General features: G+C 40.8%; 1 protein-coding gene across 1 annotated transcript in view; it reads left to right on the top strand.

Annotated features, from left to right (window-relative positions):
- Positions 1–23156, top strand: part of Vps54 (VPS54 subunit of GARP complex) — an 83545-nt gene that overhangs the window by 48186 nt on the left and 12203 nt on the right. The window contains exons 8-17 of the mRNA XM_051165357.1: positions 1125–1251; positions 2097–2204; positions 5617–5672; positions 8091–8187; positions 9281–9621; positions 15387–15516; positions 16235–16416; positions 16755–16867; positions 18099–18162; positions 20006–20111. Of these exons, the coding sequence (XP_051021314.1) occupies positions 1125–1251; positions 2097–2204; positions 5617–5672; positions 8091–8187; positions 9281–9621; positions 15387–15516; positions 16235–16416; positions 16755–16867; positions 18099–18162; positions 20006–20111 (1324 nt within the window). The remainder of the gene's footprint in view (positions 1–1124; positions 1252–2096; positions 2205–5616; positions 5673–8090; positions 8188–9280; positions 9622–15386; positions 15517–16234; positions 16417–16754; positions 16868–18098; positions 18163–20005; positions 20112–23156) is intronic.

Below are 23156 nucleotides of genomic sequence, written 5' to 3'. Positions count from 1 at the left end.
AAGCTGTATTTCTAGCCTCCCCATTAAAAATTACCTATTTATGTGTTTGGGGTTTTGAGGGGGAGAACACTTGGAGGTCATAGCACAGGTTGCAGGAGCCAGCTCTCCTTCTATCACATGGGTACCAGGGATGAAATTCAAGTCTTCAGGCTTGGCAGCAAGATCCCTTACCTGGGGCCATCTTGCTGCCCCAAAGCCATTATTTTGGACAGTTAATATATACAAATAAAAAAAAGGGAAGCTTGTACTACTCAAAGTCCCTTTCCTTTGCCATGTAAGCAGATTTTTCCTTGACAATTTCCCCTTACATTTAGAATCTTGAAATACTTTAGGTCTACTGGGTTATTTAGGTTTCTCAGCTCATTGCTTTAATGAATCTTTTAGATTTGTGGCAAAACTTCCTTTGTAGCTAATGATACTTTGTTATATCTCTAATAATTTTAAAGATTGTGATATTTTATGTGTAAGCATTCTGCCTGCATGTATGTGCACCACATGTGTGCCTAGGACCTGCAGAGGCCAGAAGGTGGAGTCAGATTCCCTTGGACTCGAATTGCAGGGGCTCGTTAGGCTCCATGTAGGTTCAGGGAACTGAACTCAGGAATTCTACCAGAGCAGCAAGTGCCGTTAAGTCCTGGTAGCCACCTCTGTTCTCTGATGGTTTTGAGTTTAGTGATCTGACAGCTGATGAGCAATAACTGAAACTTAACATGACATTGAGTTGAGTCTCTCTGTCCCTATGGCCATTTAGGGCCATTCATATAAAAGGATAGGGCCTGCCACATATTAGGGACTTGAGTTTGCTGAATAAATGAGTGGCTTAGAGATCCATCACCACGGATGTTCACTCAGTGGTTAATGAAGGAAGGAATTTGAGGAGCTGATGTTACATCTGTAATAAGCAGTCATAAAACCTATCAAGTACTGGTTAAAAACAAGAAAGGTAGAATTCTGGAGATGACGTGACAATATGACAGTGCTTTTGCTCATTAAAGGTCTCCATTTTATTAAAACACCATCTTGTTGAATTAAGTACTGTCAGCTAGAAAGGCTCTATCCTCCTGAAATTGGGCTAAATGTATGGGTTTTTGTGAATATGTTAATGCTTTTCTCGTCTTTGGTAGGCATTTGGGGTCACAGCTTTGTGAATTAGAGAAGCTGATTGATAAGATGATGATCGCAGAGTTCTCTACTTACTCTCACAGCGACTTAAACAGACCACTGGACGGTGACTGCCACGTTTTGGAAGAGGTACGTGTTTGAGCTGTGCAGCTTAGTGTTGCTGCCTTTACAGCTTTAGTTCATAACACATTCTTCTCAGATCATAGTGAACAAAACTACCACAAAAATTTCTGTATCTGTCAGACTTTTGAATCCTTGTGCTGGCCATGTGTCTTTAATAAGCATCAGAAGTGCTTAGAGAATGAAATAATGGCATAGCGTGCTTAGAAAGGAGGGTTTTAACGGCTATGAACCAAGTTCAAAATAGAAATCTAGGATGGATGGCTTAACTTACATTCCATGGGCATGCATCCACTGGGGATTAGCTTCTATAAAAAGTGATGGTTGTGTGGTAATTTGTTAACCATTCAAATTCACTGTTCACCTGTTCTGAACATGTTTAATTGTCCAGGCTTCACTGCCCTGTAATTTTGCAGCGCAGATGATTGCCAAGAATTACCAGGGGGCCGGGAAGAAAGTAATGTCCCTGCTTAATAATGGTCTAAATATGTGTGCTTATTACAGTGGGTGCCCTAGTCAGAGTCTAGGTTTGCCTCCCGTCTTCTGGGCCACAGGGACGCTTGCTTGGTCGTACGTGTTTGAGGATATTCTTTAACCATGGAACAAAGATGAAAACATTGTTGAGTCCTAAGCCAGCTTCGTTTGTTCCATTGTGGTAGAATAGGATTTACCTGTTGGAGAGCATGATTCCAAAAATCCGGTGTCAAGATTGTTGTGGGAGGGGTTACAGCTAGGAGGCGCCACACTGTGCATAGCCAGAAATCTAAGAGTCTGACATAATCCTCTGACAAATGTTTCTGCTTTTACATTAAATTTCAAATGTAAAATTATACATCTTTGTTTTCTTTTAATAGGAAAGATTAATATCTCTTGTATTCGGGCTTTTGAAGCAAAGAAAACTTAATTTTTTAGAAATCTATGGTGAAGAAATGATTATTACAGCTAAGAGCATCATTAAAGAGGTAGGTAGTGTGCATTTTTATTTGACATGATTTGAAACCTGTGAAGTTCTTTTAATGTCACCTAGTAATATGTAAAATAAGCAGATAATAGTATACTTACTTGATCATTTTGTTAAAATTGTACACATGGAAAAATAAGAGAAGCACAGCTCTATAAGCCAAGGTCATGGCTGTAAGATGTTCTGGGCTTCTTACTGCTGTTGGCGTAGGACTTTGGATAGATTTCAGAGCCCACATGAGCATTTTTTTCACATTTTGCAAACCTTCAGAAATGTTGACTTTATGGTTCTGTAAAATTGTCCCAACATCATGTTGGTTAGGCCTACTTTATCTTTTAATGTGGAATATTTAAAGTTTGAATTTGATACTGTAAGTAAAACCGATAGACCTTGGGCACGAAGTTACTTTATTTTTCATATTTAAGTTTTTTGATGGGGGGTGCTGGAGAGATGGATCTGTGGTTGAGAGCACTGACTACTCTTCCAAAGGACCCGGGTTCAACTCCCTGCACCCACATGGCAGCTCACAACTGTCTGTAACTCCAAGATCTGACACCCTCATTCACACATACATGCAGGCAAAACACCATGCACATAAAATAAAAATAAATAAAAATTTTAAAAGTTTTGTTTTTTTGTTTTAAAAGAAGACTGAGAGGATGGCTCCGTCAGAGACCATCATGTGATCCTTGAGCCTATCTGAAAATGTTGGGCTCAAGTGTTCACTTGTAATCCCAGCAGTGGGGAAGCAGAGACAGGAAGGTCCTGGGGCTGAACTGCAGGCCAGTGAGTTACCCTGACTGAAAGGAACTGAGGCCTTCCTGCGATGATACCGAGATGGTCTCTGGCCTCCATGCCTGTACCCAAAAAGGCATATCCAGATGAACATATGTGCACCCATACATGCACACAAAGGAACAACAAAAAGATGGCCTTCTTAGACTGGGGCCCCAAAGCAGGATTGTTGATCAAATAGTGAAGGGTCTTTTTAAGTTAATGCATAAAACTGAATTGTTGTCTGAAAACATCTTACTGATTTATATTCCTCACAAGTATATAAGTGTTAATTTCCTTTTTGCCCTGCTTAGAAAGTTAATAATGGGGCTGGAGAGATGGCTCAAAGGTTAAGAGCACTGACTGCTCTTCCAGAGGTCCTGAGTTCAATTCCCAGCAACCACATGGTGGTCACAACCATCTATACTGTGATCTGATCATACTGTATACATAATAAATAAATCTTTTTTTTTTAAGTTAGTAATAACCTAAAATCTTTTAGATTTTATCGCCTAGTGCTGGGAATTGAGCCCAGGCTTTATGTTGAACATGTTAGCAAGTGCTCTGTTACTAAGCTGAACTCCCAACTCTACCATGTTTTTAGTTTCCCTGGATCTTTGTTTTACTTTTTTTTTTCCCCTTTGAAACAGGGGTTCTCTGTGCAGCCTTGGCTGTCTTGGACTCACTTTGTAGACCAGGCTGGCCTCGAACTCACAGTGATCCACCTGCTTCTGCCTCCCGAGTGCTGGGATTAAAGGTGTGCGCCACCACGCCCGGCTTTTGTTTTAAATTTTTTAACTTAATTTTATAAAATGTTTATTAGGCTTAATCATCAACCGGTTTAATGTACATATATGAGTTTTAAGTGTTTATATAAAAAACACAAAATTATAATTGCTTTCTTTTTTACTTAAGCTGGTTGAAGCACTGTGTTTCTAAATGGGAACAACCATTTTGGAAACATTTTTGGCAGTATTTACTATATGTGTGTGTGTGTGTGTGTGTGCGCACACACATGTTACAGAATTTCTATTAATAAGTATTTACATAACAGAATACTGAGGTAAATTCATTCAAACACAGTAGAATGTAATGGCAGCACCATTTGCCATTAGAAAAAAAGGAACATTCTAAATTCATCATCAGAAAATATAATGGATAAACAGAATTGTGGTATATATACACAATGAAATACTATATCGTAATGGGATTGAGTAAACTATTCATAACTGCATAAAGCTATGTAAATATAATGTAAAACCAGATACAGAAAGAGCAGACACTGAAGGATTCCCTGCATGTAAGATTCAGACACAGGCAAAATTAATCTCTACCTTAGAAATCCGTTAGAAGTAAGTTTTGGGTCTGGACTGGTGGCAGTGAAGAGCACAGGCTGCTCTTGCAGAGCGTCAGGGCCCCAGAGCGCTACCGTGGTGCCCAGAGCAGAGCGTCAGGGCCCCAGAGCGCCATCGAGGTGCCCAGAGCAGAGCGTCAGGGCCCCAGAGCGCCATCGAGGTGCCCAGAGCAGAGCGTCAGGGCCCCAGAGCGCCACCGTGGTGCCCACAGCAGAGCGTCAGGGCCCCAGAGCGCCATCGTGGTGCCCACAGCAGTAATTAGCATCAGTTGCAGTGCTTCCGTTTTCTCCTTCTGGCCTCTGCAGGCCCTTCATGCGTGTGTTGCACAGACAAATTCAGGAAAGCTCTCATACACATGAAATAAAAATAAATAAAACCTTAAAAAATAGTGACTTTTGAAAAGAGTAGTAGCTGGGCAAAGCATAGAATTGAAAGCACTTTGAACGCTGAGTTTCATAAGTGAGTTGTGGTTCAACAGACAACACTATGTGTGACAGTGCTATACTTTCTGTACGGTTTACGTGAGTTTCTGGGGTGTCTACTTTTTATTGTAATGAAACCCTATGTTTATCTTTAGCACCACACGTACAGAAAGAGACTATTGTTATCATGAGTTCTTTTGCTTTTGTTTCTTTATTAAGATATTTTATGTATATGAATGCTTTGCTTGCATGTATGTCTGTGCATTACTTGCATGCCTCGTGCCTGAGGAGGCTAGAAGGCTGCATTGGATCCTCTGGAACTGATGATGAGCTACCGAGTAGGTGCTGGGAATCGAATCTCAGTCCTCTAGAAGAGGAGCCAGTGCTTTTAACCAGTGTGCTAGCTCTAAGCCCAGTTCTTTTGCTTTTGATTCATACGTGTGTGTGAGCATGTTCAGGTGCATGTGGAGTGATGGCCATGCATGTGTGTGCACACATATGGAGGCCAGAGCACAATCTTGGGTGTCCTTCAGGAGACTTCCACCTTGTTTTTTGAGATAGTCTCTTAGTAAACCCGGAGCTTGCCTAACAGTCTAGACTGGCTGGTCCCTGAGTGAGCTCCAGGGTTATGCTCATCTCTGTCTCCCCAGCAGCAGGGTTACGGGGTGCTCAGCTACACCTGGCTTTGTAACGTGGATGTGGGGAATTAGACTTAGGTCCTCATATTTTCAGGACAAGCACCTTATTGACGGAGCTGTCCACACCTCCAACCTCAGAGTGTTCTTTAACTTATGAATTAACTCATGAATTAGTTGGGATTTTAAAGACAATTAACCAAATTCCCCTTTTTCTTAAATTGCAGCGTGTGATTAATAAAGTTTCACAAATAGAAGACATAGACACAGATGTTGTTGTGAAGTAAGTATAAACATGTATGTAGCTCTGTGTTTGTCAGTCAGCGGCAAGACGGCACAAGTACCTGAGAATTTTAAGAAGGACTAAACTAAGTAATGTTTTTGGGTCAAAGTGTTAAAACATACCTACTAAGAAGTGTCTTTAAGAGATAGGGAAACGAGCACTTAACAAAATTCAGAAGAAAGACAGTGCTGTCCTGGAATAAAAGCTGTGTCCTTGAGTACAGAAAACTGTCATCATGAAGTGGCTCTGCAGGGAGGGAGCTGGAGGAGTTGGGACAGTAGAGTCCACCCGTTAGCTTCAGGAGATACATGTAGAGCTCCTTGTGAGTGCAGACGGACACTCATGCACGCTTGCAAAATCCATGCTTTTCCTCATGTGTCCTCTACCATTGCTACACAGTACAGGAGTTAATTGACCTTCAGATGTTTATACCCTGCTGCCTGGTTCTTGTGTCCAAAATAAAGGATACTTGAGGAAGAACACTGATGCTTACACAGTTAATCTGTTAGCTGAGGTTGTTACTAAGGGATTATTGGGCAGGTAGTATATGTAGCGTGGATATGTTCAACAAAGGGATGATGCTAATCCAAAGTGGGGAAGGGGAGGAGCAGTCCTCGCACTACTCACAATGGTGAGAAATTGTTATATTTTGAAAATTTTCACCTAGTATTTTTGGACTATTTTGTATACATGTAAATCTAACAAAAGCATAGAACTGGGCATATCAAGTTGACTACTATGTCTTTGCTTTTTCTAGTCCTTATAAGGACTCTTCATTGGCCAAGCCCTGCAGGTTGGCTTTTCAGGGCAAAGTTGAGCACAAAAAGGGAATAGAGGGTTGATGCAAAGTGGGAGGGATTGAAAATAGTTAATTATAGTGGAGGTAGCAAGTGTTAAGTTTAAATCATTTAGCTCTATAGTCAAGCTTCTAATAGGCTTCAAGGACTTTGGATATTTAATTTTCAATTGTCTGTGTCCATACAGTTTTTGCTTTCATCTTGAGATTCCCATTCGTTTGAGAAGGATGGTAATGAGTATTTTATGACTGAATTTCTCACTCATTTTCATCCAGAATGGAGATGCAGAGTGTTACAACTTGCACACTATTCCTTGACACATTTGTTTCAGAATTGTTTGGAGCAACTAATATAAAGAAGAAGCTGCTGGGAGACAAGACATGGGAACTTGTAGGGAACTCAGGAAAAAGGGACTTATTTTCCTGCCCATGCAGGCTAGTTCATGTCCACTTGACACAAGCTAGAGTCATTTGGGAAAGGGAAAAGTGAGTCCATAAGATAGGCATGCAGGCAAGTCTCTAGCACACTTTCTTAAATAGCGATTGATGTGGAGATCCCAGCCCATTGTGCGTGGTGCCACCCCTGAGCTGGTGGCCTTTGCACCTCGCAAACCATGGAGAGCAGACTCCTCCATGGCCTCCAAGTCAGTTCCTGCCTTGAGTACCTGCCTGAGTTCCCTCAGCGGTAGAGTGGGACTTGAGAGTTGTAAGCTAAATAAGTTCTCTCTCCCCCATGTTGTTTGTGGCCATGGTGTTCTCTCACATCAGTAAAAACCCTAGCTAAGACACTGATAGGGAATTTCCAACTTAGAGAACTTCCTGGTATCCAGTACAAGAATGCTTTTTTTTTTTTTTTAAATAAACTCAGGGCCATGGCAGCATTCACTGGAAATAACGAGTAATAAGTTGTTTTAGTTCTGTAAAATATCGAGCAACTATCAATACTAATGTTGGCTGATTCATTGTTTTTTTTTTTTTTTAGATGTACCGTATGTTGCTGATAGCAATTTTTATCAATTTCTTTAATGTTTGTAATTGAATAGGAGACACACTTTTTCTCCCTGTTAAAACAAAAACAACAACAAACAGACAAAACAAGGAAGGGTTCTACTTGATAGAGTTATACAACCAGCAGTTGCATTAAACAGCTGGGATTTTGGGCTGATTTGGTGCTGCTCAGAGTCCGTGCCATCAGGCTGTCCTGCTTCACACAGGTGGAAAAGTGCTTTTTACATTTGTAGTTGAAAAAGTGAAGTATTAAATCTGTTGAGGGAAGTGTTATACTTGTATCATTATTCCACGAGAGACTCTACCTTTAGCTAATGTCGATGTGTAAGTATGTGGCTTATTTCTTCAGTGGTTACAGAGCAGTCGCACATGACACTGCAGTGTGATAAGGACTGTGCGTCAGTGTACGTGACTGGACTGGTCATTCTGCATGGCGCTTAAACGCGTAGGAGAGTTGGGTTGCTGACCTCTCAGCTTTGGAGTCTGTGGTGTTAGTTAGTGCTCTAGATAAATGGTACTTTATTTTTGTGTAATACTTAGTGTCTTTCCCTCCAGCTTACAGAGGTTACCATATCAGTTCAGAGACAGTTATTTTTGTTTAATTTTTTTTATAGGCTTGCAGATCAAATGAGAATGTTGAATTTCCCCCAGTGGATTGATCTGTTAAAGGATATTTTCTCTAAGTTTACAGTTTTCCTACAGAGAGTTAAGGTAAGCTTACATATCAGTTGCCTGGAATATATCTGGAATTCGGTCAGCTTTCCAGGTAGTGCTCATAGAACTGAGCCAGTTAGTTCAGCTGCATGTAGGCCAGCCTTCTGTATATAAGGATGTCTTTGAGCCTTGGTTGCAGTTTCTTGCATCTCCCCCCATCCGTCTGTGGTGTCTTTGTGCTGATGAGACTCACTCAGCCTCCACTGACTGGAGATTTGACTTGGAGTCTGCTTACTTAGAATTATGTCCATCCCCAAAAGAAATTGAATGTTTGAAAGAGGAAGAGATTTGCAGCTATGAGTGTCAGAGTCCCTTACTTTATAAAAGGTAGTAATTTATATAAACTGTTTTCTTTTACCTAGCTTCTCGTGTTTATCAAATATTTCCTCTGTGTCAAGTTCCATTATTTAAGATAATAATGTTGAGGTGGAGCTAACAATGCAGTAGAAAGAGACCTAAATAAATAAAAAAGATAATTTTAGATGATAAATGTTCTTAAACAAGCAAAACAAAACAACCACAACAAAGCAGCCACGACCGCAGTCAGGGAAGGTCTCTTTGAAGAAGCTGCCGTTGGTGCTGGAAGCCAGTCATGAGAAGGGCAGTGTGCAACGGCCACAGTAAGGGTCACTTTATAGAGAGGCAGCAGAGGCACTGGATGACAACAGTGTGTCCAGAAAACAGGATGAGCTGCTGTCACATAGGGACACACACCAAGGAGCATAAGCTATTTTTCTTTTAAGCAGGCATACTTCATCTCTGAGAGCCAGGTTGTCTGTCTGGGCAGCATGATCAAGACATTAGCAAAATACACAGTGTGTTTTAGGGAAATTTCCATAAAAAAATAAGAGAGGGTGTAGCTACTCTGAATTTTAAGCTCTAGTGGATCTCTTCTCTCTCCTCCTATGCAGTTGGTTTTCACAAGTCACTGTTGCTGTTCAATACCAGATTGATACATTGTAACATTTTATAGGACTTTGATTCATGTATGATCATAGGTGTTCAGACGTGTCCACATAGTTCTTGTAAATTTTGTGTTCATGATATTTAAATGCATCTTTTAAAACCATGTCTTCTTTCTTTTTGGTAGGCAACATTGAATATCATTCACAGTGTTGTTCTCTCAGTTCTTGACAAAAACCAAAGAACTAGAGAATTGGAGGAGATTTCGCAGCAGAGGAGTGCTGCAAAGGACACTTCACTGGACACAGAGGTGGCTTATCTGACCCACGAAGGCTTGTTCATAAGTGATGCTTTCAGTGAGGGGGAGCTGGCATCTGCAGCAGCTGACACTACCTCTCAGAGAAACACGTCTCCCAACAGCGAGCCCTGCAGCAGTGATTCGGTATCCGAACCAGAATGTACTACTGATTCTTCATCCAGCAAAGAGCAGACCCCAGCAGCTGCTACCCCAGGAGGTATAGATATTCTGTGAGTATAGCAGCTTTGTGAGAGTGCTAAGCTCTGTGAACCATGTTATTAGTGGTTTCAGTAAGAGTCAGAATTCAGCTTAGTTTTTACAATGTAACCTTTTGCTTAGAATTTAACAGTGTTAATTTTATAAAACATATGAAGCATACTTCATTTTGAAAATGTGTAGAAGGTGTGCAAGTGACCCTTGGAGACAGCAGAGAAATTACAGGGCCGTAGCACTGTGAGGAGGTTGAGTTATTTACTGAGATGCCCTCTCCTTAGCATTATTGACTCAGAAGAAGCTTGGGAGAGTTACATAAAGTAAACAGAACTTTTCCAGGAACTGTTCTGGTAATGTTTCTGTTCTTCTGCACACTCACACACACACACTCTCTCTCTTTCTCTTTCTCCCTTTCTTTATTTCTCTTTCTCTTTTTATTTTTTTTAAAGATTTATTATGCATACAGTATTCTGCCTTCATGTACACCTGCACACCAGAAGAGGGCACCAACTTTCACTATAGATGAACCATATGGTAGGAAGCCACCATATGGGTGCTGGGACTTGAACTCAGGACCTCTAAAAGAGCAGCCAGTGCTTTTAACCTCTGAGCCATCTCTCCAGCTCCTTCTGCTTTCTTATTTTATATTAATAAAGATGCATTTGACTTACATATTGGTTTTCCAGAGGCAAGATTTTCCTATGGATCACATTGCCTTTTCAGACATCACTTGTAAAAAGTGTTTTGAAGTTATTTTATATTTGTAGAACATTTACCATAATCATATGAAACACTCTTATGTATCCGTCATCCAAAGTCCCCAGTTGTGAACAGTTTACTACATGGCCCCTCTCATTTGCTTTTTCCTTTTTCCCTTTCTTTGTGTCTGTAATCAGACATGATGCCCCTTTATCTCAGATAACAGAGAGTATAGTTGCTAAACCAGAATATTCTTTTACAAAATCCAATTACTATAGCAGTTAAGTTAAATGGATAAATTATTACCATCTAATCTATAGATCACAGTCTGAAGTTCACCAGGTGTCCCTGTAATAGCTGGTATCTAAAAAGATAAAACCCACAAATGCTTTCTGTTCTGAGCACATAGTTTGGATTTAATTGTTAAGAGTAATAAGATTTAGTACTGATTTTTACACTTAAACCAACCTGTGGTCCACACCTCATGGAATTCACATATTTTTTTCTTTTTTGTTTTTTTCAGACAGAGTTTTTTTGTGTAGTCCTGGCTGTCTTGGACTTGCTTTGTAGATCAGCCTGGTCTTGAACTCACAGAGATCCACCTGCTTCTGCCTCCCGAGTGCTAGAATTACAGGTGTGTGCCACTGTGCCCAGCGGGACCTCATATTTTACTTGGGATGAGTTAGTTACACTTTTCCTTCCTACCAAAACAATACCTGAACTGCATTAGTAAATACATAGGTTTAAGCTAATATTTTTTATATTTACTAGTTATTGCTATTAAAATCTATATTAAAATTCTGTATCTTGATTGGGCATGGTGATACACACCTTTAATCCCAGAACCTGGGAAGCAGAGACAGGTCGATCTCTGAGTTCAAAGCTAGCCTGGTCTACATAAAAAATTCCTTGAGAGTCAGAGATAACAATGAGACTCTGTTTCAAAAGAGCACCATTAACAAATTCTGTATCTTAAGCAATACCTAGTTTTATTTATTCATTGAAACATTTCAGAGTTAGAAGATCTTCACCTGAGAGGGCAGCTCTGGTGCCCTCACTCTGTGACTTCCATTTGCATCTGAGGTGCTCTCTGTTCCAGCATGTACCATCTGTACCAGCAGTGCAGAGGAATGGCGCTCTCCTTGCTTTGTTTTGCTTCACACCTTTTTTAAAAAAACGTTTAATTAGTGTACAGTGCACATGTGGGAAAATGGGCAGATTGTAAGTTCATCTCAAATAGCTAGTGCAGAATGAAAAGGTGGATGGACTCACTGGTCAGATCAAGAAACGGAGCAGCCTCAGCTCTCTAGAAAATCTGCTCATCCCTCTCCTGCTCTAATCCAGTTCCATCTTGAAGCGAGTCATTAAAACCATTCCTGGGCCTCTGGGCGGATCGCTGCCTGGTCTACAAAGTGAGTCCAGGGCAGTGAAACCTGTCATAAAAAGCCAAAAAGGAAAAAAACTATTAGTGATCTGTGCAGTTCAGGTATTGTTTTGGTAGGAAGGAAAAGTGTAACAAACTCATCTCAAGTAAAATATGAGGTCCCACTGGGCACGATGTGTGCATGTCGGGGTGTGTGTGTGTGTGTGTGTGTGTGTGTGTGTGTGTGTGTGTGTGTGTGTTGTTGCTGCGTTAGTTTTAGCTGTTTATAGTAGAACTGCACTTTTGTGTTCATCTGATTCCTTTTCCTTCAGTTTTATATGCATGGTGTCTTCATGTAGTGAGTATTTGTGTATAAAATTGTATCTAGGACAACATTACAATTCTACTATTGATAAACTTTGTGGTTACCGCCAGTTTTAGCGATTATCACTGCCTCACCCTTTGGTCGGTACCTGGATTGATACTGGTTCTTGTACATATTATGCACAAGCTCTTGCCACTGAGTTAAATCCTTAGCTCCTAACTCATCAACATCTTTATGTACATGCTGCAAACATATGTTGAAAAATATATGTGCACATATAGATGCTAGGAACACACACACACACACACACACACACACACACATACAGTCACTGAATGTAATGGGCTCATATTTTGGTGAGTGAACAGCTGAGCACAGCTAACTTACAAGGATGAAGGAAAATTCTATTGCCTGCAGTCAGCAGAGCAGTGTTTCAAAATGGCACGCTCTTAAAGTTAAAAAAAAAGAAGATGAGGAATTTATTTGGAAAGCCTATTACATGTTCATATGGGAAGATACTCTGGGTTGGCACATTTCTGAGTATATTTACTTTAAAAATACACACTACTGGGCGTGCTCAGTTAAGGTCATAGTTCAAGAGGAAAAGATGGCAGAAGGGAAGGCCTCATGTATATCCAACCAGTGTTGTAAAAGCAGAAGGAAGATTCTCTAGGTTCATTTAGTCTGATGCCCAGTTGCACGCACTTAGAATCTTGCCAGGGAGATTCCTGGTGTGTCAGTTCCTGGTGTGTCAGTTCCTGGTGTGTCAGTTCCTGGTGTGTCAGTTCCTCACTCTCACCATTTGTTAATCTGCATATTGGCCATTTTGGAGTATATGCCACAGGTGTAGTAGTTTAGATTTTCTATTTTCCTGGTGATTGGTAGGAGAGCACCTTTTCTTACGCTAAGTGTTTCATTAGTTTCTCCTATCAAGTGCGCATAGAAGGCCTTTGCTCGCTTTTCTATTAGTTTTTTTCTTAATGATTTCCTACAGTTGTCTGAGTAAGCACACATGTCTGCTGTACACTCATAGTGCGCTTGCTGGATTCTCACTTCATTTCTAGTTGAGGTCTTTTGGGTGAAAAAAAAACTTGAAAGCTGTCCATTCACAACTAGATTGGCAGTTTCCTGTAATTGTTTGTGTGTATCATGCAAGCCTTTCTTCCTGTGTAGACAGAGGCCCTTTAGACCTAGCCCATGTATCTAAATGCCGTCTCTTTACTGTTGTGCATGTGGCACCACTCCTGCCATGAATCAAATACTCAGATATTAGTAGTTACGTTTCTGTTTCTGTTGTAAAGCACCACGCCCACTGCAGTGGTAGAGTGCTGATCTAGCGTGAGGGAGGCCCGAGGTTCACTCTCCAGCTTCTTTTAAGAACATGGTCTAGAATTTGTACTTTCCTGTCAGTTACACGCTAGAGGCTAGGGTATTACATACGGCTCTCTGTAACAGAGCTTGAGAGTCTAGCTGGTTGGAGCTGTTGCTGTGGCCGTGGAGAGAACAAACATTGAAGGCAGCGTGTCCTGCCATCTGACAGTCTCAAAGCAGCTTCGTAGTCGCTCCTCCTCCTCTTCCTTCCTTGTCTTCAGTGTGCTTTACTTAATTTTTAGTGTTTTCTCTGCCTTTCCCTCATTACATGTTACCATAGGGTGACAGGAGGCCCTGCAGATGGTTCCCAGCCTGTGTTCAGCCTGTACACAGACGCCTGAGGGCTTTGCAGCTCAAAGAAGAAATGACTGGGAAATTAAAAGCAATTAGACAAAAATCTTTCCCAAAGAAAAGTTACAGCTAATTAAACAAGATTTAAAACATTCACACTTTTGTTTTATTTGTTTGTTTTGAGACAGGGTTTCTCTGTGTAGCCTTGGCTGTCCTGGACTCACTTTGTAGACCAGGCTGGCCTCGAACTCATGGCAGTCTACCTGCCTCTGCCTCCTGAGTGCTGGGATTAAAGGCGTGCGCCACCGCGCCTGGCTCATCCACACTTTTGATTAGGTCACTGCACGATTTAAAAAACTTGTCTTTATTTACTATTTTCTATTTGACTTTGTGAGTTAGTAGCACATTGCCAAGAGTTTTCAATTCTGTAGTGATTCCGTTACATGGCAAATATTATTAATCCTTCAGGAGACAAGACCTTATTTCAACAGTAAATTTGAACTTGTAAGTGAACATTTTTGCTGGCGTTGGTGTTAGCACCAGACTAAATAGAGTAAGTGGTTTGAGTGCTGAAGGCAACAGGTTAAAGAGGACCCTGAGTTCTCTACGGGGACACAGGCAAAACGCTGGCAGTGCTGCTGTGTGACTAACCTCCAGGCTGGGGCGCTGCCGGCCTGCCCGCCAGCCTACTCTACTTGGTGAGCCAGTGAGAGGCTGTGTCTTATAAGCAAGGCCAAGGATCCTGAAGAAGGAAACCAATGGTTGCTCTCTGGCTCCATTTGCATCAACCATATCTATGCACCCACCCCAGCCCCACCCCCTTGAAATTAGGGAACAGAGGAAGTTTAATCAATTAGAGACCAATTCTGGGTTTTAGTCTTAGTCTCTTACTCTTGCAGCTGTGTGTAGGTCACTTAAGCTACTGAGGGTCGTTGTCCACCTACCTCAGTATAAGAATTGTACAAGACTATTTTGAGACTACTTTAAGACTGTTAACTCTGCCATTATTTTAAGGCCCTAGTAAGTAGGTTTATTGATGTTATGATTTTTGAGGGATAATAAGTGATAACTCTCTTCAGTATCTTAGCCCAGTTAGAGTGGTACGTTGCTTCAAAGTAATACACATCAGAGCCTGATAGTAATGTCTTTGAAAACTGTCACATTCAGTCTAAAGGGTTATAAATGAGATAGACACTTAACTTGGCTCATGATGATACTAAACGGAACCTCTGGCGTAGAATTAGTGGCCCTTACAATGTGATTCTTGAATGGAAATATTTATAAATAGTCGAATCTTGCATTCCCCTTCAAAATATAAACACAACTGTTTAATGCAGTTGAGGTCAGTGGTCTGTTTATCTTTCCAGTGTTGAGCACTTAAGTTCAGTAAGTACTCAGCCACTAATAATCGTAGGGGAAAAGAGCCTGCTTGTTGTGCAATGCCATCCCTCCTCACTCATCCTTCCACTGTTACCCTGAGTGCATGTGTGCAGCCCCTCCTGCACCCAAGCCACACAATGGTTTTTCTGCTCTAGTGTCTGCGGATTTTCCAGTTGGAATGTGAGCTCAGTGTAAGAGCTAGTACAGCAAAGAAAATTATTCTTACATAATGCTACTTCGAGCATCATTAAAACTTAGGAAATGTGAATTTTATAGCCCTTGTCCTCTTCTTTGATATATAACGTGTGGAGAATACTGCGTTTCCTGACTAAATCTAATTTTATCATTTTCAGAGTCAGTGAAGACATGAAATTAACTGACTTGGAGTTAGGAAAATTAGCAAGTAACATCCAGGAGTTATTGTGTAGTGCTTCAGATATATGCCACGACCGAGCTGTCAAATTTCTCATGTCAAGAGCAAAGGTATTTTATTTTCATAAAGCCTTGGAGAGTTTTCTGTTTATGCAAAGTGTGAATTTAGAGATCCAAGTTGTATGGATCTATACCTACGCTCTGTCACAGTTTTAACATTTTAACAGTTGGTAGTATTACTGCTGTGGTCTTCTAAGGAGCTACTGAGATGTCAAGTAATTAGATAAGAGAAATGGAAACGCAATAAGCCTTTTTTTTTTTTTTTTCAAAATTATTGTTTATTTAAAAGGTTTATTTAAGCCAGGCGTGGTAGCGCATGCCTGTAATCCTAGCACTTGGAGAGGCAGAGGTGGTTGGATCTCTGAGTTCAAGGCCAGCCTGGTCTCCAAAGTGAGTCCAGGACAGCCAAGACAACACAGAGAAACCCTGTGTGTGTGGGGTGGATGGGGGTGGGGAGGGTGGGGGTCTGGGAGGGTGGGGGGGGGTGGGGGAAAGAGAAGTAGGATAAACTTGAACTCATTTGAGTTACTGTGTCAGTTATAAAGTGATAAGAGCCAACTTTAGAAATCTTCAGCTTCTTCACGTTATGAATCTAAAGTATTAGGAAATTTCAGTTAAAGTGTAAATAAGTGTTTTAATTATAAATACAACTAACATATTAGGAAAATAAAAATAACATTAACAGTTATTAAGCCAAGTCAGTTTTATAGCTCATGCATTTTTAGTGTTACACTAATTGTTGTCATGGTGTGATATTTTTAAAACTTAGGATGGTTTCCTTGAAAAGTTAAATTCCACAGAGTTCATAGCCCTTTCGAGACTAATAGAGGCGTTCATTGTGGACACTGAGCAGATCTGTGGGAGGAAGAGCACGTCACTTCTCGGGGCCCTTCAGAGCCAAGCCAATAAGTTTGTGAGCAGGTTTCATGAAGAGAGGCGGACCAAGCTCAGGTAGCACCGTGCCCGTTCTGTGCTTCCCTTCTCAGAGTGCCAAAGAGGTCACCTTTCCTCACTTTGCAGTTGGGATGTGTATCCTGCTACTGATCCTCAGTCAGTGTGTGATTTTCACTAAATTGCTTTCTCTGCTGATTTTGCCTAAGCTAAGAGATAGAAAATGCTTTAGAAAAATATACAAGTTTTGTTAGTAATGGGTGGGCCCAGTTTGTCAGGACTTAAGTACTTAAGTATTGTCAGCTTGCTGGGCCATTCTTCCTTCCCTTTTAGCTAAGAGAATGTTACTGAAGTGCTCGTATTCAGGGTCCCCTTCCTTTCCTTTTCCTTTGGAACAGCCTCCTCTTAGACAATGAGCGTTGGAAGCAAGCTGATGTTCCTGCGGAATTTCAGGATCTTGTGGATTCTATAGCAGATGGGAAGATAGCGTTACCTGAAAAAAAGCCAGCAGGTTTGTGTCCCTCCAGCTCTCTATGGATGGCTAGAGCATGCTTTCTCTCCTTGAACAGCTTATACTCTTTGAATTCTGCTTTATGCCAACAAAATGGTTTTTAAATGAAAGTTATAAATATAGAATGATTGCATTAGCCATGCATTTCTTTTCCTGGAAAGTGGACAGTTCTGACTTTGGAGGTTCTTGTGGGAGAAGGTTTCTATACACTTCGCTTCTGCCTCTGTCCCCTGTGTCCTCCTTGCTGGACAACATCAGTGCATGCTTTTAGAACTGTCAGTCAGGATTTCCTGGTGCTTATGACGAGGGAGCTTGGGTTGCTATGCCTCTGTCCATTGTGTGATCACTGACTCACTACGTAGTGATTTGGGCACCAGGAGAGTGACAGCTAGTCCGTGGCGCTTGCTTGGTTCTAGGCATTGTTGTAAGCAGTTTGTACATGACATCTCATCGATGGGCCACAAAGTAGGCTACTTAACAAATAATGGAGTCTGGAGCACAGCACAGTTACACAAGCAGTTCAGAGTTGCAGAGCTGGGAGGAAATGGGAGAGCAGGCAAACTAAACTGACAGTAGGATGTTTCCCTTACCTGCTCTGCTGTGCCGCTTCTCTGCAGAAGAGAGTTAATTAAGAAATTTAACTTGCTTTCTTTGCATGACGGAAAAGAGGAAATAAATACTTCGTTTAAGTGTTCAGAAACTTGACACTTAGGAAAAGTACAATATTCCTTGACTAAGCTAATTTGCCTGATTCAGAAAAGTGATGTAATTTATTTTTCCATTTTACCTTAATATGTTGAATTTTGTTTCATAGTGTAAGAAATATTACATGCTGAAAATTAATCTCTGAGTTGAAGTCTTTAAGGGCTAATGTTAATAATGAAAAGAAGCCAAGTGAAATGCTAGTTCTGCCTCTGAGCTAATTCTAACTCAAACCAAAACCAAAAGTGCAAACTGACTGAGCCGCTGGGTACTAGGTCCAGAAAGTAGGCACTTGATGACCATTGTTCCTGTCGTTCAGTCACCCCGAGAGCCGGGTAGTTTAACTGTAAGAAACTTTAGTAGGACTCCAATCTAAATTTAACTCTAAAGCCAGTATTGGCTTTAGCCCATATAGCTTCTCAAACAAATGAGTTAGTTCTGGCTTCTAAACACCAGCTACCATTTTCATTTTCTCTCCAGTAATTTGTTTCATCTTGTGCCCTATCTTTTTGTTTGCTTTGTTTTCTAGCTACAGAAGAAAGGAAGCCAGCTGAAGTCCTCGTTGTTGGGGGGCACCAGTACGCCGTTGTTGGGTGAGGAGCACACATCTCTTTGGAGCCGGTCTTCGAGTTCTCCCTTGGAGTGAATAGCAAATTTTGGAGTAATAATTTTAAAAGCTGTAAAATATTTAAGAGGAATCTTATGATTGCTCTTTTATTTTCTGTTATTCTGTAGTATACTTTATCCATTAAGGACTCCACTAGCTCCACAGAAAGACCCCGATTCTCCAGTGCAATAGGAAATGTTGTGTGAACCAGCCCATGTAGCAGCTGCCTGGTACCATTATTACCACCCGGGCTCTTGCTGCTTTTCCTCCACAGCTCTCTTAGTGTGTAGTGTCGCACAGTAGTTGTAGTTATAGACAGTAGAACTCACAAAATGTGGAAACAGTTCTATGTATCATTTAACACAGTTCACCATTGTCATTGGAGTCATTAGGTCTTTTCCGTTTTGTCAATAAATACATCCTGATTCAAGTTAACTGGAAACCCCACCATCTGTAGTGCATACCATTTATGAAATTTTAAGCACACCATGGTCTTTAAAGCATTGAACAACATAAGTACTGTCTTTGCTTGTCACTGTGTTCTGAAATAGCTGTCTCCTCCATAAAGAAGCAGTGCCTTGTCATGACTATAGTGTTGTCTCTTTCTGTGTGTGTTTCCCTGGCAGAACTCTTGAGTTCTGCATGACCGAGGGGGTTACTTACTGACTTCCAGTTTTCAGCTTTCCTAGCACCGTGCAAGTGCCTAGGCTGGACGCTTCTTCGCAGCCACCTGGAAGTTGCTGGAGTACATATACCTACAGCAATCCTCCTTTTCATTCTTCGGAACCCTTGCTTGTCTCTGGGAGGACGAAGCTGTTTTCAACCCTCTGTAGTCTCATCCCTTCAATTGAAGTGTAATTTCTGTCTTTATTGATTTGTTATCTAGCTATGGTTCATGTGCTTGATGAAAATGGTCCCCCTTGGCTTGTTTCCTGGCTCTTCAGGAAAAGAGACTGTTATCAAAAAAGACTAAACTCCCTGGCTAAAGGAAGGACTAATGCATCTTCTGAGGGAAGATTCTAAAAGAATCATACCATGGAAGGCAGACTCTGCTAACATGGCCTCCCAGATGAGTTTAAAAGGCTAAATGCTTCTCTTGAATTTTAGTTCTTAATATCCTGTAGATTTTTATAAAGCGTTGTTTAACATGGCTTTCTCTGAACAGCTGAGAGAATTTAGATGTCTTTTAATAACTTGTTCTTTCCCCCTTAATTTCATTTATACTTAACCTACAATAATGTATCTTTTCTATCTGTCACATGTTCTGCTGTTAAACTGATAATTTATTCCTTTTGTGACCACTCAGTAAACTTCCTAGGACGTTATGGTCTCCTTGCAGCATTATAGATTCTTTTTCATCTCACTAAGAAAATCTCGACTAACCTCTCTATTAATTCAAGAACTAATAGACTAAAGTTTACCTGAGTAAGCAGATCCACTGGCTAGTCTCTTTCTCAGTGTTTCTGGGTTGCCTCTTCTGGCCTTAGTGGGCACTTCATGCATGTGTTGCACAGACATACACATACGCAAAATAGCCATACACATAAAATACAAACAAATCTCAAAAACAACAAACAAACAAACAAACAAACAAAAAAAAATAAAAACCCAAAACAACAAACAACAAAACAAACCCAAAACAACAGAATGCCCTAAAGAGAATGGTGTTTCTCTTTTGATAACACAGTGTGACAAGGCATTGATGGCTAGTCTCTTTTTGTTGACTCTGATGTTATGCTGTCTAGAGTGGTTTATCTTCATAGGTGTTTTGTACTGATGGTTATTTGACCTTCCTTGATGAGTGTCTGTTGGTTATCCTTTTTTTCTAGAACTGTCTTGCTCTTAATAAGAATCATCCTTGAATATTGCCAGTGTGTGGACAACATCCCATCTGTCACTACTGACATGCTCACTCGCCTGACAGATTTGTTAAAGGTGTGTACAGCTTTACCCATATTCATCGGGAATAGTTGGAAGAGCTCATTCATTGGGCATAGCTAATCTTCAACTTTGAAGACACTTACCATGCTATTCTTAGGGTAGGAGTTTTGTGATGTCCACCACGTTTTGTCCACTTCACATTCAGTGTGTGCATATGTGTGAGGTGCACACGTGTGTGTGCTCACATGGCCTAACATCCAGAGAGCTGCTAATCATAGAGGAGACAGGACGCTTCTGGGCATGACTCAACTCTCTCAGACCAGAAGCACGAACTGCTTTTAAATGCATGTTAGGGACTCACTGAAGTCAGGGGATTGCTCTCGACACCGTTCTTCCAGAACTATCAGTGGGAGATGAAATGATGATCATTCTAGCTATTTCATATTAGTAAATATTTTTATGTGCTACTATGAACAAAGGCTTATCCCCCCTTTATTCAAAATAGAGTCTCATATAATTTGTCGTGATTACAGTTTCCCCTCTGTCTACTCCTCCCGTTTGCTACCCTCCTCTCTTCCCATCCACATCTGCTCTCTCATCAGAAAAGAACAGAGTTAGGAGAGATAACAACAAAACATGACAAAATAAGATAAAACAAAAATTACTATAGTGAAGTGGGACAAGGCAAACTAACAGAGGCGAAAAGAAATCACAGAGTCAGAGGCCCACTCACTCACACACGCAGGAGTCCTATCAAACACTGACAGGAAAGCTGTAACATGTACATAGAGGACTTGGTGTAGACCCGTGTTGTCCCTAGGAGGTCATATGTGCTTTTTTTTTTTCTTTTTTTCTTTTCTTTTCTTTTAAACTTTAAAATAGCCTTAGTTAACCTGGGGCAGGGCAGATTTTAATCCCCTAAAGTACTTCCCATATTGAGGCAGGTATGGGAGAAAGCCAGAGATAGGAGGCTAAGTTACTGGCAACAAGAAGGGAAGATGGAACAGAACCCTTCCCCATAGAATTGATAGTGGGTGGAATTCAGAGCTCATATGTGCTTTTGCACAGTTGATGTGGAAGATGTTGCTTTTCTGGTGTCTTCCCTCTTTCTGCCTCCTCTTCTGTGGGGTTTCCTACGCTCTGAGGGGATGGGTTTGATGGAGACAACTCATTTAGAGCTATTGATGGCTGATTAAGGCATTTAATTATGAGTGTACCAGAATATGGTTACTGCACATTCTAACACAGCTTCTGTTTGTTTTTGTTCTTTCAAAGACAAGTAGTATTTGGTTTTCATAGGTCTCTGGGTGAAGCCTATGGTGGGTGATCTCTTTGATGTTTCTTTTTTATTTTAGAATTTTTTTTCAAAGACTTATTTTATGTAGATGAGCGTTCTTTCTGCATGTACATCTGCATGCCAGAAGAGGGCATCAGATCCCAGTAGATAGATGGCTGTAAACCACTGTGTGGTTGCTGGGAATTGAACTCAGGACCTCTGGAAGAGCAAACAGTGCTCTTAACTGCTGAGCCATCTCTCCAGCCCTGATGTTTTCTTATATTATGCTTGAAAGTATTTTCTCGATTTTTTTTTTTTTTTTTTTTAATAAATCTATGTTCATAAGGAAATTGGTCTGTAATCCTCTAACTTTATTGAGTCTTTATGTGGTTTGGGTATCAGGATTACTATGACCACAAAACTAACTGGGCAATGATTCTTCTGTTCTTATTTTGTGAAATAATTTGAGGAGTATTTGCATTAACTCTGAAAATCTGGTAGAATTCTCTGCTAAAACCATCTGGCCCAGGGGTTTTTTTGGTTGGGCGACTTTTAATGGCTGCTTTCTATTTCACTAGGGATAGATCTATTTAAACTGCTTCTTGATTTAGTTTTAGTAAGTGGTATTTATTGAGAAAATTATCTCTCTTAGATTTTCCAGTTTTGTAGACTACTGGGTTTTGAAGTATGTCCTTACGATCCTCTAGATTTTCTCACTCTCTGTTATGTTCTCCTTTTCATTTCTGATTTTGATAATTTGGATATTCTTTTAGGTAATTTGGATAGGCATGTCTTTTTTGGGTTAGTAAAACTTTTATGATTTTGTTGAAAATATTTTCTGGGCCTTTTAACTGGGAATCATCTTCTATTTTTATTTTTCTTAGATTTGGTCTCAGATTTGTCTCAGATTTCCTGGATGTTTTGTGTCAGGAAGTTTTTTATGTTTAACACTTTCTTTAACATTTCTTTAACCTCTATTGTGCCTTCAGTGGCTGAGAGTCTCTTCCATCTCGTGCATTCTGTTGGTGAGGCTTGCCTTTGTAGTTACTGTGTTACTTCTAAATTTTTCATTTCCAGAATTCCCTCAGTTTGGGCTTTCTTTATTGATTCTATTTCCATTTTCAGGTATAAAACAGTTTTAATTGTCTCCTTCCATTGTCTGTATTTTCGTGGATTTCTTTAAGAGATTTATTCATTTTCTATTTACAGACCTCTATTATATTCCTATAGGTTGTTTTAAGGTCTTTTTTTTTGTGTGTGTGCTTCGGTTGAGTTGGAACGCTCAGTGCCTGCTGTGGTAGGCTGCTGGCCTCTAAGTGGAGACAGTGTTCTGCCTGTTACTGATTGTTTTAACACTGGCATATAGGCATCTGGGATTGCTGATAATCTGGTTTTGTCTTTGTTGGGGGTGCGTTTTGTTCCTTGGTTTCTGTTTCCTCTCTGGGTTTCAGGAGAGTTTGGTGGCTGTGTGTTCCCTGGTAGGAAATTTTCTGTGGACGGGATAGATTGGCCACTGGGGTTTCCAGGTAAAGTGTGATTGTGTGTATTGGGATGGGGACAGGCTTTGATCTGAAGGTCTCACAAGAGGGAGGAGAGCAGAGTGTTCCAGGATCCGCTTGTATAGTGTCCTTGGAATAGGGGTAGGACAGTGAAGAGGTCTCCCCAGAAGGTCTTCTGTGGAGCTCGGATGAGACTGGGGGGTTGGGTCTGGAGTAACAGGGAGAAGTGAGGATTTTCAGGGAGCCTCCCTGCTCTGTGGCAGGAGGGGCCTGTGCGTTGGCAAGGAGGGCCTGCTGTACTTGGGGCCTGGGGTAAAGCAGCAA

This window comes from Acomys russatus, chromosome 22 (assembly GCF_903995435.1).
Source record: "Acomys russatus chromosome 22, mAcoRus1.1, whole genome shotgun sequence".
NCBI lineage: Eukaryota > Metazoa > Chordata > Mammalia > Rodentia > Muridae > Acomys > Acomys russatus.
The sequence above is the reverse complement of the archived record's forward strand: the minus strand, read 5'-3'. Positions and strand labels throughout refer to the sequence as shown.